Below are 16,655 nucleotides of genomic sequence, written 5' to 3'. Positions count from 1 at the left end.
ACTGGGTGGATTTGGCGGGGCAGAGAGTCATCATTACCACGATGCTATTTCTAAGGTGTCCTAATTACATGAGCTACAAAATCAGTCCCTGTTTCCATCCTTCCCATCTCAGCTGTGGGCTCTCCTGCTAAGCTCAGGAGAGATCCTGAGCTTTTTACATGCTACTGCTTTCTTGTTGCATGACTCTGCCAAGGAAGAAAAGAGACACAAGAGCATGCTTCTTTCTCTCAGTTCCCTAACGTGTGTTTTTATCAGTGTGGGGAGAAAAGATGGAGGCTGTAGTACAAGTTTCTCCCTGTAATTCTCTGCCTTTTGCTGTAGTTTGATGATTGAGTCTTACTTTCTACTTAATTTGAGCGGTGAGTTCTTGAGTTCTTTCTGAGACGCTGGAGCTTGAGACTAGAGCATGTTGGTGGTAGACTGGCCACCTGGAGACAGGAAGACCGGCGTCTCTAGAAGCTCTAGCTCTGGTTTCAGGCACTTCAGTGACTCTCCTCCCTGGTCCCATGTACATTCAAGGAAAATGAAAGCCAGAAGGCCAAGGGACTACCTGGGGTTTGGGGTGTGTGACATTGAGGTACCAGCTAACAGCACAAAGCTCCCAGAGGAGAAAGCCATTGACGCAAAGGGTCTCCTTCCCGTCTCTCTTACATCAGCCACTTTCAGAAAAATAGGAGGGACTTTTTTACTTGTAGCAGGAAATGAGGCTCCAGACCCTTTTTGAAAGGCGCAGTCCAGGCTTTTCTCACTATTTATGAGCCACACCAGTCTCGGGTTGCCTGTAAAGGAAGGAGCAGGATCCTAGAAGGGAAGTTGGGGCCTAGAGGTTATCCTGCTGATGATGCCTGGGGTACCACTTAAAACTCAAAACCATCTTTCTGGTATAGGCTGTGGCTAGGTGGCCTTCACAATGTCCTGCTCTGGACTCAGAGATATGCTCTGACCATCCTCCAGGAAGAAAGAACAGGCTGGGTGAAAAATGGACAGTTCCATCTGAAAGGGGATTCCTTCTGCTTTTAGTCAAGGAAGGCTATTTTCTTGGAGGGGTGGGGAGACTGGGGATTGAACCCAGGGGCATTTTACCTCTGAGCTACACTCCTCACCCTTTCTGTTTTTTAGATCAGGGTCTCACTAAGTTGCTGAGGTTGTCCTTGGATGTGTTATCCTCCTGCTTCAGCCTCTCAAGTATTGGGATTAGAGGCTTCCGCAGCACACCCAGCTGGAAAGCTATTTTGAACACACCCCTGTGATATACCAAGATACAATCTGCCCCGTCTCATTTCTAGGAACCTACCTTGACTGCACCCGCTCTTGCCTTCAGCATATCTACTTCCCTTCCTAGCTCCCACACACCTTCCTGCCCCACCTGGGGGTGCAGAGCCGGCCATTGCCTTCTTGTGTGTTATGGACTTCTGGGGCTTGACCAGAGTTCAGCAGATTAACAGAGTAGAAGGAAAAAAGGAAACCGAGTCTTTCTCAGGTCTCACATATGCATCCTCATGAATGCCGTCCACACACGCCAGGTCCTTGAGAATGGCTTGTTTCCCCAGGACATTCGGCTCCCCGGTTCTTCAATCTCATGAAAAGAGCATCTTATCATCAGGCTCGGCACTTGCTGCGTGACGTCGGAGCAGCCATCTAATCCCACTGGTCTCTGCGTGCTCCCCTTTGAAAGGAGAGTGTTGGGGTGAATGGTCTCTAAAGTTGTACTCAATTTTTTAATCCTGTGATTCTTAGCCAGACACTGAATCCAAAGATAGGATTTTTCTTTCTTCTTCAAAGATTATTTCCATAACCCAAGAGAAATAACACCCCTCTCCTGGTGGGTGGCTCATGGTAGAGGGTGCCTCTCTCCCAGGCTCCTCTCCAGCCCACTTCCTTTTCCCAGGGCAGCTGAAGGGTGCAGCAGGTGTCAATCATTGTTCCTAGGTTCAGGTCCCACTGAGGCCATAGCTGGCACTAGGTTGGATCAAAGTATCCTAATACTTAGGGGCCGTTCCTCAAAGACAACCAGAAACCCAAGAGCCAGAGACTAGATGAGAGACACGAAGCCCAAGAGTAATTTCCTTTCAGTTTCCAGGCAGGGCAGGCATGAGGCATTCACAGCCCCAACACAATCTGTCAAACTGTCTCCAGGGGCAGAAATAAAAATAGAAAAAAAGGGAGAAAAGGGCCGAAACAGCTGAGTGGCTCCCAACTCCTTACTGCGCTCTCTTTCATGAACCCACTCCCATGCTGGCAATTCCTGCAGCTGCTGAGCTTCGAAGCAGGGGACCAGGCCAGACACAAGGCCAAGGTGCTGTTTCTCCAGGGGGAAGAGACCTGGGGCTCTGCCGGTGACCTCAGCTGGAGTGGATGAGAACATCCGTCCCCCTCAGGGCAACAACTTGCTTCTCCTGGGTCACCCTGGATTTACAAGAGTGTTCCCAGCCAAAGGGCACTAAATAATCCTAATTAGCAAAGATCTCCAGGGTTGAGAGGTTCCTAGCATTTTTTTTTTAAAGGAAATGACTGGATCATCAGGATTTGGCCTTGCCTGTGGGATTCTTCTCAGATGCAGGAAGCGCATCTTAATAGACATGGGTTTCAAGGGCTGGGGTGGCCATTCGAAGATGTCGAGCCCACATGGTACCATGAGCTACAGCCCACAGAAGTCAATGTCCAGAGACCACCAGGACACGAAGATGGACGCTCTGCAAGCTCATAGGTCCAGAGCATCAGATAAACATCTTCCCAAATAAGGAAGAAAACTAGGGTTCCAAAAGACCCTACTCTTCCCAGGCGTGTGTCCCAGGCTTTAGAACCTCAAAGGCTCCCTCCTGACCAAAGGCGGCTGCTACTGCTGCTGTGTGTCTGTGCGTGCGTGCACGTGTGTCAGTGTGTAGTGTATGTATCAATGTGTGTGTGTGTCACTGTGTGCATGTCTGTGTATGCATGTGTAGCAAGTGTGTGTATGTATTGGTGCGTGTCAGTGTATCAGTGTGTACATGTATGTGTCAGTGTGTGTATGTATATCAGTGTGAACATACAAGTGTGTCGGTGTGTGTCTGTGTGAGCATGTGTGAGTGGGTGTGTCTGTGTATGAGCATGTGTGCGAGTGGGTGTGTCTGTATGTGTGTGAGCATGTGTGCGAGTGGGTGTGTCTGTGTATGTGTGTGAGCATGTGTGCGAGTGGGTGTGTCTGTGTGTGAGCATGTGTGAGTGGGTGTGTCTGTGTGTGTGAGCATGTGAGTGGGTGTGTGTGTGTGAGCATGCGAGTGGGTGTGTCTGTGTGTGAGCATGTGTGAGTGGGTGTGTCTGTGTGTGAGCATGTGAGTGGGTGTGTCTGTGTGTGAGCATGTGAGTGGGTGTGTCTGTGTATGTGTGAGCATGTGTGCGAGTGGATGCGTGTGTGCTGGGGAAGAGGCGGCGAGGCCTTCTCTGCCGGGTGTGGCCCCACTGAGTGCTAAGGCTGGCTCCAGTGTCCTTCAAAAGGGAAGAAATACCACAGGAGTGCATCGAGACTACAGAGGACCAGACACTGATTCATCCAAGTTCTACGAGAAGTGAACAATAAATAAATAAAAAGAAAGAACGAAAAATAGCCCTTCGCAGTAAAGGGCATGCTGGGAGGGCGGGAGCCAGAGCCGCCTCCCCGGAGCATGATGGGAGGCCGGGTACCGGCGCCACCTCCCCAGAGCATGCTGGGAGGGCGGGCATTGGCGCAGTCTCAGCAAAGCATGCTGGGAGGGCGGGCGCCAGAGCCGCCTCCCCAGAGCATGCTGGGAGCCCGGCGCCAGGCCGCCCCGGGGGCCGCGCGGGCCCGTCCCTCCCCGCGTCCCTCACCCACCCCACCCCGAGGCCAGAGGAAAGTTGGTCCAGAACGACCGCACAGGGAACACCATGGTTCTTCGCGGGCCCCCACACTGTGGGGGTTCAGTCAGCGAGTGAAGACGACAGTCAGAATGAGAAGATGGAGAAACAGAGGCAGGAGGGAAACCAGGGACTGACGAGGCGAGGCCGGGTGTGCGGAGGACGCGGGAGGCCGGGGCGAGCCGGGCGCCGCTAGCCCGAGGCGTTGATGTACAGCTGGCTCTTGAGGATGTAGTCGATGACCGGCTGGGACAGGTAATCCACCACGTGGCCGTCGCCATGCTGCAGGGCCAGCCTGCAGGAAGGAGAGAGGTCAGAGGGAGCCACGCGCCGCTGCCTCCCTCCCTTTTCCTTTCTTTCCTCTGTCTTCCTTTCCTTTTCTTTTTTTCCTGTACTGGATTGAATTCCTCTGAGCTACACCCAAGCCCTATTTTATTTTGAAACAAGGTCCCACTAAGTCTCTGAGGGCTTTACTAAGTTGCCGAGACTCGCCTTGAACCTGTTGCAGCCTCCCAGATACGAGGGTTGCCACCAGGCCTGGCTGGCTCGGGGTCTTCCGAGGCATACACTGTCCTTACCTTACAAGGCAGAGCTTTTTGGAGCCGTGCCTATGCCAGTCCCAGTGTCATCAGACTCATTTGGGACGCAGGTCTCTAAGTCCAACCCCAACAAATTCTGATTGGGTGGAACAGAATGGGACCAGCAACTTGTGCTGCTGTGTAGCTTTTCACACGAATCTGGTGTGCAGCTGCCTCTGGGACCACGGCTTTCCCCTCTTCTCCCACTTCCCACTGGAGGGTTTCTGCTCTCCCCTCCCAATTGCTAATACTCTTGAGAAAGCCTCCCAAAATTGCCTTCCAAGGCAGAAATCTAGGAGACTTTGAGAAGACCTGGCAGGGTGTGGCGGCACAGGCCTGTAATTTTTTTTTTTTTAAGATTTAAAGAAGTTTATTAGAAAGATAGAAATACAGAAAATAGAAATACAGCTCCATGCCAGACTGGCATGGAGGGGTGACTCGAAATGAATACACCACAGGCCTGTAATTCTGGTACTTGGGAGGCTGAGACAGGAGGATTGCAGGTTTGAAGCAGGCCTCAGCAACTTAGTGAGACCCTGTTTCAAAATTAAAAATAAAATAGAGCTGGGAGTGTGGCTTGGAGGTAGAATGCACCTGGGTCAATCCCCACTACCAATAAAATAAAATAAAGTTCCGAAACACAGATGACAATGCAGCCTTCTTTGGAACTTCCCCGCCTTGGCTCCTGGGCAGAACCTGCTGGGCTTCTGAATGCTCCTTAGGTTTGTCTAAATGCTAATGTTTGCAAGGTTCTCTATAGCTGCCTTCTCTCCTTTTGCATGTGTGTGGGGGGAGGGTGTTACTGCAGATGGACCCGGGGCCTTGGTCTTGCTGGGCAAGTGCCTACCACTGAGCTACACCTCCAGCACTTTTTGCTTTATTTCAAGATGGGGTCATTAAGTTGCCAAGGCCGGCCTCCAGCCTGTGACTCTCCTGCCTCGGCCTCTCTAGTAGCTGGGATTGCAGGCGTGCACCATGGCACCCAGCTCTCTTCTTGACTCTCTCTGGGAGTTCATCCACACCCGAAATCTTAACTGACATGTATGCTCACGGTTTCACACTCCCAGGGCTGTTCTATTTATCTCACTCTTCCCCTGCGGTATGCAGTGGAGACTGTTAACTGGCCCCAGTACTGGTTATTTCCTTTGGGCTAGTAATCGAGCTTCCAGAACTGTATCTAGACATATGGCTGCCAGGTGGGACTGTCTGTTTCCCAGCCTCCCCCCCATCTCTGAGCCAGTGCGATGCAAAGGGAAGTGGTGTGTGCAGCCCTGGCTCAAGTCCTTAAAGACAGACCTTCTTGCATTTGACTTCACCTCACCCTTTCTCCCTTGCTGAGAACGGCAGCCATTACAGCAGCTGGGGACCCAGTGCAGGAAGAGACCAGAGATTCCATTCCTTTGGGTTTCTGGAAGAGGAAACTAAACATCTGCCTTATTTGAAACTCTGAATATTGGGGTTTTATGGTGCTTAGTCAATATCATTATTAGTATTAGTATTAGTAGTACTGGGAATTGAACCCAGGGCATTCTACCTCCGAGCTACACTCCTGTTATAGTTAAATATGGACTGCCCCTGAAGAGCTCATAAACTGATATAACTGAGCCATGAGGGCTGTATGCCAGCACTGGGTAGATCCCTTGCACTGGGTTTATCTGGGTGTTGACCCAGGCTGGCAGGATGTAGCTGGATGAGGAAGGGTCCCTGCGGTGCAGCCTTGGGGTTATATATGGTTCTCCCCCGCTCTCTCTCGCTTCCGTCCTCCATGATGTGAGGAGCCCACGTGCCCCCCCCCCCTTTTGCTTCCCACCACCTCTGAGATACAGATGTTGGCCTCACATGGCAATATCTCCAAAGAAAACTGTGAGCAAATAAATCTTCTTTCCTCTAGGTTATGTGGTCAGTTCTTTAGATTATGGCTGTGGAAATGCTAATATGACCCCCAATCCTTTTTATTTCTTACTTTGAAACAAGGTCTTGCTAAGTTGCTGAGCATCTCACTAAACTGCCAACACTGGCCTTGAACTTGCAATCCTCCTGTGTCAGCCTCCCAAGTACTGGGACAGGTGTGCACAACCACACCTGGCAGCCAATACCCTTATCAATACAATATTTCATAAACATCTTAAACCAAATCTCCACAACTGAAAGTATCCACCCTTTCCTCAATCCAGCTAGTATATAACTAGCTAATATACTGTTTCTCCTTTGAAAAAGCAATGAGTGAGAGCAAGTGAGGTCCAGATAGGATGCTGGACACTGGGGCAGCAGCTGTGTCCACGTGAATTGAAGGGTTTCTGCATGGGAGCTTGTGAGCCAGTTCGTCCAACTTACCTGCTTTTGGTCGAACTGACAATGGACATGGGATGGTTGACGTCATCCTTCACCACCATGATGTTGTTCTGGGGGTAGAGCAGAGAGAGTAGGTTGCTGGTCCCTTTTACTAAACCCCCCTCCTGCTCCCACACTCCTCCAGTCCTCTCAGGACTCTCAGAGAAGGGACACATCACACACACACCCCAGCAGGGAGACAGAGGACTCACTTTGTATTTGCGGAGTATTGAGGAGTGATTCATGATTCTGTCTGTGTCAGCTGCGTCCCGGGGCACCACCACAATCCCAAAGTCCCCAACAATCACTTCCATCTGGAGAGAGAGAGAGAGAAAATGAGAATATGTCCCTTGGTGAAACCCATGACCTCAGTTCCCTACCAAGTCATTACTCAGCAGGTGCCACTGTCCTCCACGCAGAACTTCAACTTTAATCTCCAACTTGTCTTCTCAGTCCCAACAGTAAACCAACAATAACAATCAGTAATAGTGTAGTAGAATGAGCGGAAACTTTGCCTGGCACACAGAAGACCCTCAATAAATACTTGTAGATGAATAAATAAATGCTCTCTTGCATGTCTAGGCAAGACCTCTCCAATCCCCGAGGCTCCCGTTCAGTTCATAACGTTGCAGAATAACAGATAGCATGCAGTCTTTCCCTGGTAGATGCCCACTGTCCAGCAAGCGTGCCTCAGCCTCGGCTGCACTCATGGGAGGGATGGGCATGCTCCCCTAGCTCACCCACCAAAGCTGCCGTGGGACTCCAGGTCAGCCCTGAGGAGAGCTCGGAACGCAGCACAGGCCATGACAAGATGGTGCCGATTATGACTGGGGTCACTTTTTCTTTTTGGTACTGCGGATTGAACCCAGGGGCATTCTATCTCTGAGCTACACCCCCAGCCCTATTTTTCTTTTGAAACAAGGCCTCACTAAATTGTGGAGGGTCTTACTATGTCGCTGAGGTTAGCTAGGAACCTTCGATCTTCCTGACTTTGCCTCCCAAGTACTGGGACTACAGATGTGTGCCACCACCCCTAGCTTACTGAGGTCACTTCTGAAATCAGCCTTTGGTAGAAGAAGCCTGATGCCTTAATGAAAAATAAAACTTTATTTTCATTGGGAAGATTACTTTGTTTCTCTAAGTATAGATGCAATATGAGCTTGGAAGATCCAGGAAAAATTAGAAATCAATTGTGACCACACAATTCAGGAAACCATTGCTAACATTTTGGTGTATTTCTGTCCAGTGGTTCCCCATCTACAAGTAGGTGCATATACCCACAATGAGACTGTCATGCACAAACAGTCATTTTACCTGCATCTTTTCATGTAGCATTATATTGTGAGCCTTTTTTCCAACATTACTAAAATACTTCAAAACTAAGTTTTAATAATTGATGTATTTCAGCATCTGTTGTGGCAGAAGTACATGGCATATTAAATCAATCCTATATCATAGAAAATGTGTAGTTCTAATTTTTTGAAAGTATACATAACACTTTGATGAAGATCATTATCCATAAACCTTTTACTACATCTCTGATTATTAAATAAAATAATTGGGTAAAAGAATACGAATGGGGTATATTTCAAACTTGCCACATATTACCAAGTTGCTTTCTGGACATTTGTGCCAATTTTTATTTTTAAGAGCCCAGACGCTATGTCATTTGATCGACTTGGATCTGGTCTGGGCACATTACTGTTTAGATCTTGCTAATTACGGATCCCAGAAAGGGGAGGGAGGAAGAGGCTGCTGCTTCCAGGCAGTGGCGCACATTGAGCAAGACCTGCTTTGGGAACCGAGGATCCAGGTTTTTCTTTATAATTCTTCAAACATGGACCACAAAACATATTATGCTGCATCAGTGCATTCTCCTCTGTTAGAAGATTCCCATACACACCGGGCGTGGTGACTCACGCTTGTAATCCCTGCGCTTGGGAGGCGGAGACAGGAGGATCACGCAGGTTCGAAGCCAGCCGCGCACTGGCTTAGGAGACCCTGTTTCCAAAATGAAAATGTAAAAATAGGTCTGGGAGTGTAGCCCCGAGGTAGAAGGGCTTCCAGGAACCCCAGTACCACCAAAAAAAAAAAAAGAAGATTCCCATACAAACAGAGTTCAATTTGTAGGCCTGATTCACTGGTGGTGTGTGTGTGTGTGTGTGTGTGTGTGTGGTACATGCATCCATGGCTATTTCCATCCACCTTAACTCTGCTTTTCTCATTGCTGAAATAAAGGTCTTGAGTGCCGTAGGAGGGAAGTTGTGGCGAGAAGCTAAAAGCGAGAAAGAGGTGTAGAAGATCACAGCATCCCTCACTGCATCTGCCATTTGGAAGGCACAGAGCGTGATCCACGGCACCTACTGCAGGAATGCCAATCGGGTAAATTGGTACCAAGTCTTTTGTCCTACAGACCAGGGATGTCAGGAAGGACAGGGCCCGGCTTTGGAGAGGGATCCAGCTCCTCTTGCCATAGCTTTTAGGAGATGGCAGTGGGATTCACTACTCAGTGACTGGTTCTCAGTCTTGGCTGCCCAGTAGAATCACTTGGAGGGTCTTTAAAAATAATCCCAAAGCTCAGCTCACTCCTGGTAACAAGTTGGAATCTTTCACCATGGAACTCAGACATCAGTATTAAACAAACACTCCAGGTGATTCCAATATACAACCAAGTTTGAGAGGGGCAGTAGCCTACTTACTGAATTAAAACTTTGGAGAAATTAGCATGGCAGAGAAAGAGAAAGAAAAGAGAGAGGAGGGAGGAGAGAGTGGAGAGGAGGGAGGAGGAAGAATCCATTCAAGCAGATGTGCATGGAAATTCCGAAACTGCCTGGCTAGGTCGATGTTTCAGGATAATATGGCATAGATGTACACTGGAGGCTCTGCCTTCCTACTGACTCTGAGTGCCAGATGGATGCTTTATATATGACGCATGCAATAGCAGCATAATTTAAAGTGAGTGCTCTAGTTTAAAGCGCAAAAATAATGGCCCAGAACGGCAGTCAGTCCTCATGGGGGAATTGCCTCGTGGGTGACAGCAAATGACCTGACACCCAATCGATTTACTGTGCCAGGCTCTCTCTGGGCGGCAAGCAGATGGAGGCCTTGCTGCTTGAGAGAAACAGGTGGCAGGCTTGCCCTAGGGATCAGGGTCCATGACACAAAGCCCAGAGTGCTTGTGGCGCCTCTGCAGTACTGCCCCGGAGGAGGAAGAGCCTCTCTGCTCAGCCCTCAGGGCCAGCTGTCTATGCCACCACCTCATGTCGCCCAGGCCTCCAGCCGCCTCCTCCCAGGGTCCTCCTGCCTCATTGGGTCCCCATCTCTTTATTCCTCAGCCTCTTTCTGACCTGGAGTCACCACACTGAAGCCTTGGAGTGCTTTTCTTTTCCATCTGCATTTACACCCTCAATGATTTCATTCAGTTCAAAGCCTTAAACACACACAAAAGGTGCTCAGTATATCTTTCCAACATAGCCCTCTTTCCAGAACTCCAGTCTCATATCCCGGCGTGGCTGCAGCACCTCAGCTCCGGCCGTGAGAACCTCTGCGCCACTGGCACACACAGGCGTGGCTTTGCTTGCGGTCTTTTTTGTTTCTAACAGTTGCTCAGAGCAAGCCTTTTGGCATTTTCCTTGTTTCCTCTCGCTCACATCCTACATTCAGCTGGTAATGTGATAACAGTTTACTCTATTTCAAAATAAATGTGAAGACTGCTCATTCTTACAAATACTCTGGTCCAAGTCTCTGGGATCCTGAGTAGTGACCCCAGAGACACCGGGTCTTAATCCCTGGAGCCTCTGACTCTAACCTCAGCGGCAAGGACACTTTGCAGATGTGATTAAGCTAAAGATCTTGAGATTATCTTGGGTCCGGGCAGGCCCTGAACGCAAGTATCCTGAGGTAGGGAGAGAGCTGGCATGGTGGCACACAATTGTAATCCCAAATGGGAGGTGGAGACAGGAGGATCCCAGGTTCCAAGCTAGCCTTCACAATTTAGTAATGCCTTCTACAACTTATTTGAGACTCTGTTTCAAAATAAAGAATAAAATAGGTCTGGAGGTATAGCTCAAAGGTAGAATGTCTCTTAGTTCAGTCCCCAGTACCACACACAACAACAACAAAAGAAGAAGGAGGAGGAGGAGGAGGAGGGAAGAAAAAAGAGGTAGGAAGAAGAAAAATGAGCATTTCTATTAACAGAAAATTGATGCGAAGATGGAGCAGAGAGCGATTCCAAGATGCTCACTGTTGTCCTTGAAGATGAGGAAGGGCAAACCAAGAAATGAAACAAGCCAGGCGTAGTGGCACTCTCCTTATAATCCCAGTACTTGGGAGGCTGAGATAGGAGGATCGCAGGCTCGCTGCCAGCCTCAGCAGTTGAGCAAGGCCTTCTGTGACTTAGTGATACCCTGTTTCAACCTAAAAATAAAATAGGGCTGGGGTATAGTTTGGAGGTAGAATGACTCTGGGTTCTACTTTCAGTTCCAAATAAATAAATAAATAAGTAAATAAATAAAAATGCTTCAAGCTAAGATCAAGAAATGTGGGAAGCCAGGCAGACAGATCTCTCTTGGAGCTCAGGAGTGGGTGCAGCTTGCCAATACTTGGTTCTGGCTCAGTGAAACCCTATTCACACTTCTGGCTTCCAGAACTGTAAGAGAATAAATCTCTGTAGTTTTAAGTCATCAAGTTTGTAGCAGCAGAACATTAGTTCGCCTCCACCAACCATCTCTCATATGGATTTCTCTGGTCTCCCTGCCATTTTCTTGACTTTTCCAGACTATTTCCCCATCTGGATCGATAAGGTTAAGGCATAAAATCAAATTACACTGCTCCTTGGTGCAGAACCCCAGCCTCCCAAGTCTTGGGATGACAGGCACACACTACCTCTCCTGGGTTAAACATCACCTTCCAACTCACTGTTTAAACTTATCCCTATGCTCTTGCCCCACAGGCAGGTGCAGCAATTCTAAATTCTTATGAGAGTTACATTTTCACCTTTTCAAGCATAATTGTAGTGGCTGGCAAGAACAAATGCCTTCTAGAAGGCAGTACAACCGAGGAGCCGAAAAAAGGTGCTTGATCCATTTCTAAGAAAGAGTGGTATGATGCGATGTTCAGTATAAGACATGGTAAGCCGGGTGTGGTGGCAGATGCTTGTAATCCCTGTACTTGGGAGGCTGAGACAGGAGGATCCCAGGTCTGTAGTCAGCCTCAGCCACTTAGTGAGGCCCTTAGAAACTCAGTGAGACTCCGTTTCACAACAAAGAAAAAATAGGGCTGGGGATGTAGCTTAGGGGTAGAATGTTGCTGGTTTCAACCCCCAGTCCCCTCCCCCCCCAAAAAAAAAAGAGAGAGAGAAGAAAAGAAAAAGAAATGTTAGAAGAACACTAGTCAGGGACTCAAGGAGCCACAGTGCATCCGAGAGCCTCAAGGGGCGTGTTTTGAGTGAGCCTTGAGGGTCTGCAGAATGTTGAAGTTGCATTTAGAAAATTCAAGCTAATTGTTGAGGATGTTTAGAGCAAAAACAGCCTAGCTAACGTCCGTGGTGTGGATATTAATGGGGACAAATGTGCCCCATAGGCTGAGCGTGGTGGCGCACACCTGTAATTCCAATACTTGGGAAGCTGAGATAGGAGGACCACAGGTTCAAGGACAGCCTTAGTAAGCAGCGAGATTCTCATCAACCTAGAGAGACCCTGTTTCAAAATTAAAAAGTAAGCTTTGTGGTAAAGGTGATCGTTCTGGAGAAACTCCTGGGGGTGAGACAGGCACCCTAGTTGAATCAACTGATGGATACACGTGTAGGGGCCTGAGCGAGCATCTGTTTAAAATTCAGACTTATAATGTTGACAGAATGTCTTATTTGTGAAAAAGTAAATAAATAAAATCAACCTCCTCCCAGGGCCTCTGAAATCTATTCCTAATCATCTAACTTTGGGAATTGTTGCTTTATATCCCGTGGAGAGTTGCCCGAGCTACTCACACTCTGGCTTGATTTGGGATGAGGTAAAACATGAGACCCCCAGCCAGGTGTGATGGCACACCCCCTAAGACAGCCTCCAAGGTTTGAGGCCAGCCTCCACAAGACCCTGATTCAAAATAAAATAAGTTAAGGCTGGGGGAGTACCTTGGAGGTAGATTGGCTCTGGGTTCAACCTCCATGCAAAAAAAAAGGGACACCTAAAGGACAAACACCTCGGGACCTCTGGAGGTCCCCACCCCTGAAGAGTGACTGGGACAGACATCGGACCCAGAAATCCCAGGTGATCAGGCCTCCGGGACTGGGCAGCTGTTCCAGCAGGAGGGGTCAGCCCCTCTTGTCTACATGAGTTCTCTGTGGATCTTCTTGTGGGGAGGGGGATGAGTTGTCAGTGCAGAGAGCCCCCCAGATTGGCAGACCCCACTCCCCACGGGGCCGGCGTGACCCCTGTGGGCAGGCCCCCTCAGCACACAATGGCTGCTCAGTTTAGCCCTGGCCTCAGAGGTGGGGGTCCACAGCACCATCCTGCTTCCCCTTCCTGCCACAGGCACAGCTTTGATCACATCTTTTCATCTCTGGGCAGAGGCTCCCCAGGGCAGGAGGGGGAGGAAGTGGGAGGGGGCACTCTGCTTCCTCAATGTGGGGAATCTCAGAGAAGGGTGGGAGACGTGTCCAGGCAGGAGAGAGGGCACCGTGGCCCAGCCTGCAGAAAGGAATGTGGGCTGAATTTCGGGAGCTGTTCTGCTGGAGTCAGGGCTTGGGGCGGTGGGTTTCTGTGTCTTGGCCTGCAGCTTCCTGGCCCTAGGGTAAAGGCTGAGCAAGACGGAGTGGGCCCACTCACTCTCTTACTGGGCCACCACCTGGTGGGGTGGGAAGGAGAGGACCCACTCACTCTCTTACTGGGCCACCACCTGGTGGGGTGGGAAGGAGAGGGCCCTTTCTCTTACCTTTTTTGCTTTCCTATTGAACCCAGAGCATTCTACCTCCAAGCTACACCCCCAGCCTTTTAAAATTATTAATTTTGAAACAACATCTTGCTAAATTCCTGAGGCTGGCCTTAAACCTGCTATCCTCTTGTCTTGGCCTCCCCAGTACTGGGATTATAGGTATGTACCACCAAACCCCGGGACTTAAGTTCCATTGTATGTACTGCTGTGATAGATAAGGACGGATTGTAGTGGCTAATATATTATGGGTAACTGGGAAAGGTCTGGGTCGCTCTGGTGGTGGAGGCAGACTTATTGCTGGTGCTCGTTCCACTAAAGGCCCCTGACACACTTTCATTTTTACATGAACAACTGTGTGTGTGTTGGTGTGTGTGTGTTAGGTACTGGGAATTGAACCCAAGGGCATTCTACCCTTGAGCGACACCCCAGCTGATTTCATTTTTATTTTGAAACAGGGTCTCACTAAATTGCTGAGGCTGGCCTTGAACCTGAGATCCTCCTGTCACAGCCTCCCAAGTGCTGAGATTCCAGGTTTGCACCCATATGCCTGGCCCTCATTAAGTCAGTTTTTACTGAGTGTCCATGGTAAACTGGACAGTATTCTGGTGAGTTTCCAGAGCTTACCTTCCAGTGGGAAGAGATCATAAACAAATGAATCTATAAAAACAGGAGGATATTAGGTAGAGCTGAGTATAATACTGAATATGAAATAAGATGCCCTTTAGGTTGACACCAAAACGAGAAGGGGAGGGCACCCCCAGTGAGGCCACAGGTTCTTCAAAGGCCCCGAGGTGGGAAAACTGGTCAAATAAAGAGAGCAGGTGGGCCTGGAGCCCAGAGAGGCCTGGAAAGTAGACAAGGACTAGGTCACTGAGGAAGCTGAGGTTTCCTATTACAGAGAGCCCCTGTTAGAGTGTTCTTGTTTTAGTACTGGGGATTGAACCCAGGGCCGATCTACCATTGGGCTATAGCCAACCCATTTATTTTTTTAATTATATTTGAAACAGGGTCTTGCTAAATTGCTGAGGCTGGCATTAAACCTGAGGTCCTCCTGTCTCTCCCTCCAAAGTACTGAGATTACAAGCATGCACCATGCATGCCTGGCTAGCCATTACAGTATTTTATTTATTTATTTATTTATTTATTTATTTATTTATTTATTGGCGGTACTGGGGTTTCTGGAAGCCCTTCTACCACCTTTAGGCTATACTCCAAGACCTATTTTATACTTTTTATTTGGAAACAAGGTCTCTTAAGCTAGTGAGGCTGGCTCCAAACCAGCACAATCCTGCTGTCTCCGCCTTCCAAGCCCAGGGATTACAAGCATGTGCCACCACGCCAGGCCATTACAGCATTTTATTGTTTTGGATTTTTTGTGGTACTAGGGGTGGAACCCAGAGGTTTTCTACCTCCAGGCTATACTCCCAGACCTATTTTATATTTTATTTGGAAACAGGGTCTCACTAAGTAGCCAAGGCTGGCTTCAAACCTGTGTGATCCCCTGTCTTAGCCTCCCAAGTGCAGGGATTACAAGTGTGCAACACCACGCCCGGCCCATTACAGTATTTTATTTTATTTATTTTTTTTTTTGTGGTACTGGGGTTCCTGGAAGCCCTTCTACCTCCGGGCTATACTCCCAGACCTATTTTTTATATGTTTATTTGGAAACAGGGTCTCTTAAACCAGCGTGGCTGGCTTCGAACCTGTGCGATCCTCCTGTCTCCGCCTTCCTCCTGTCTCTGTCTCCCAAGTGAGAGGATTACAAGCATGCCCACCACACCCGGCCCGTTACAGTATTTTAAACAAAGGCTCAACTCCTTAGCCACAGGGCTGTACTGACTTGCCCTTGCAGACCTCCTGGGTCACGTCCTCTGCGGAATCATCCCAAGTTAGGGTTCAGAATCCTGACCTTCTCTCTGAAATGCCACTGTCTTCTCAAGTACAGTCATAAGTGACTGCACCCACTTGTAGGTCTTCTCCAGAGAAAGATGGCCAGGGATGAACACGGGCCATCGGTAAGGAGCAAAAGAAACATTTATGAAGGTGTCTGCTATGTGCGGGCACAATTCCTGAAGCTGTATGTATCATCACGTTGTTTCTTTATAAGGACTGTGACTGGCCAGTCTACTTGCCTTTATTCTTATTTGTAGACAAGGAAAGCAACACTCAGTAAGATTCGATAACTTCCCCACGCTTTGCAGCTGGTAAGTGAATCTGAACCCTCTCTGGTCTCTCTTAAAGACTCTTCCCATTATTTCCCACTTCTTCTAGATCTGCTGATAAACTCATATATTTAGTGAGTTGAAACTTCCTTGGTTGGTGTACACCTGTAATCTTAGTACTTGAGAGGCTGAGACAGGAGGATGGTGGGTTTAAGGAGAGCCTTGGCTACTTAGCAAAGCCCTCAGCAACCTAGAAAACCCCTATTTCAAAACAAAAATTAAAAATGGGCTGGGAGTATAGCTCAGGGGTAGAATGTCTCTGGGTTCAATTCCCAGTATTGGGGGTGGGGAGAATATTGTGATTTGAAACTCACATACCTTGGTTTTTCTCCCAGATTAGCTTGTACCATGTCCTCAGTTCATTGCTGTTCCTCACCCTCGAGACTGTACAGCTGTATACACTTCTGGGAGGGCTATCAAGGGTTTGAGGAGAGAGCTCCCAGTGCCACCCAGGAGGGGAGGTGAAGCGCTTCCGATCACGCGCCCTGTTTCCAGATGGAATCCTCTGTGCTGTCCTGACTTTGTATCTCTTTGCTGTGTGTGTGTGTGTGTGCGCTCAGAGTTGAAAGAGCGGGAATGCATTTCTGGGATGGCTCTCCATGCGAATACACCACAGCTTTTTCAAAGGGGCTTCCCAGAGGAAATCGTCCCGCTCCCACTGCCGGTTTAACTAGGAGTGTGGGAAGGCCGGGGATTCCTGACTCAAAAGCCTGAAACCAAAGCACCCTTTCACAGGAGAACAGCC

At 48.8% G+C, this 16,655-nt stretch overlaps 1 protein-coding gene across 1 annotated transcript in view; it reads right to left on the bottom strand.

Annotated features, from left to right (window-relative positions):
* Positions 1-4,044: 4,044 nt before the first annotated feature.
* Positions 4,045-16,655, bottom strand: part of NMNAT2 (nicotinamide nucleotide adenylyltransferase 2) — a gene marked incomplete at both ends in the record, with an annotated part of 149,111 nt that continues 136,500 nt past the window's right edge. Inside the window, 3 exons of the mRNA XM_080699287.1 lie at positions 4,045-4,147; positions 6,765-6,832; positions 6,974-7,075. Coding sequence (XP_080555413.1) covers positions 4,045-4,147; positions 6,765-6,832; positions 6,974-7,075 — 273 coding nt within the window. The remainder of the gene's footprint in view (positions 4,148-6,764; positions 6,833-6,973; positions 7,076-16,655) is intronic.

This window comes from Muscardinus avellanarius, assembly GCF_963383645.1.
Source record: "Muscardinus avellanarius genome assembly, chromosome: 7".
Classification (NCBI taxonomy): domain Eukaryota; kingdom Metazoa; phylum Chordata; class Mammalia; order Rodentia; family Gliridae; genus Muscardinus; species Muscardinus avellanarius.
Note: the sequence above shows the minus strand (reverse complement) of the source record. Positions and strands in the feature narration are given on the sequence as shown.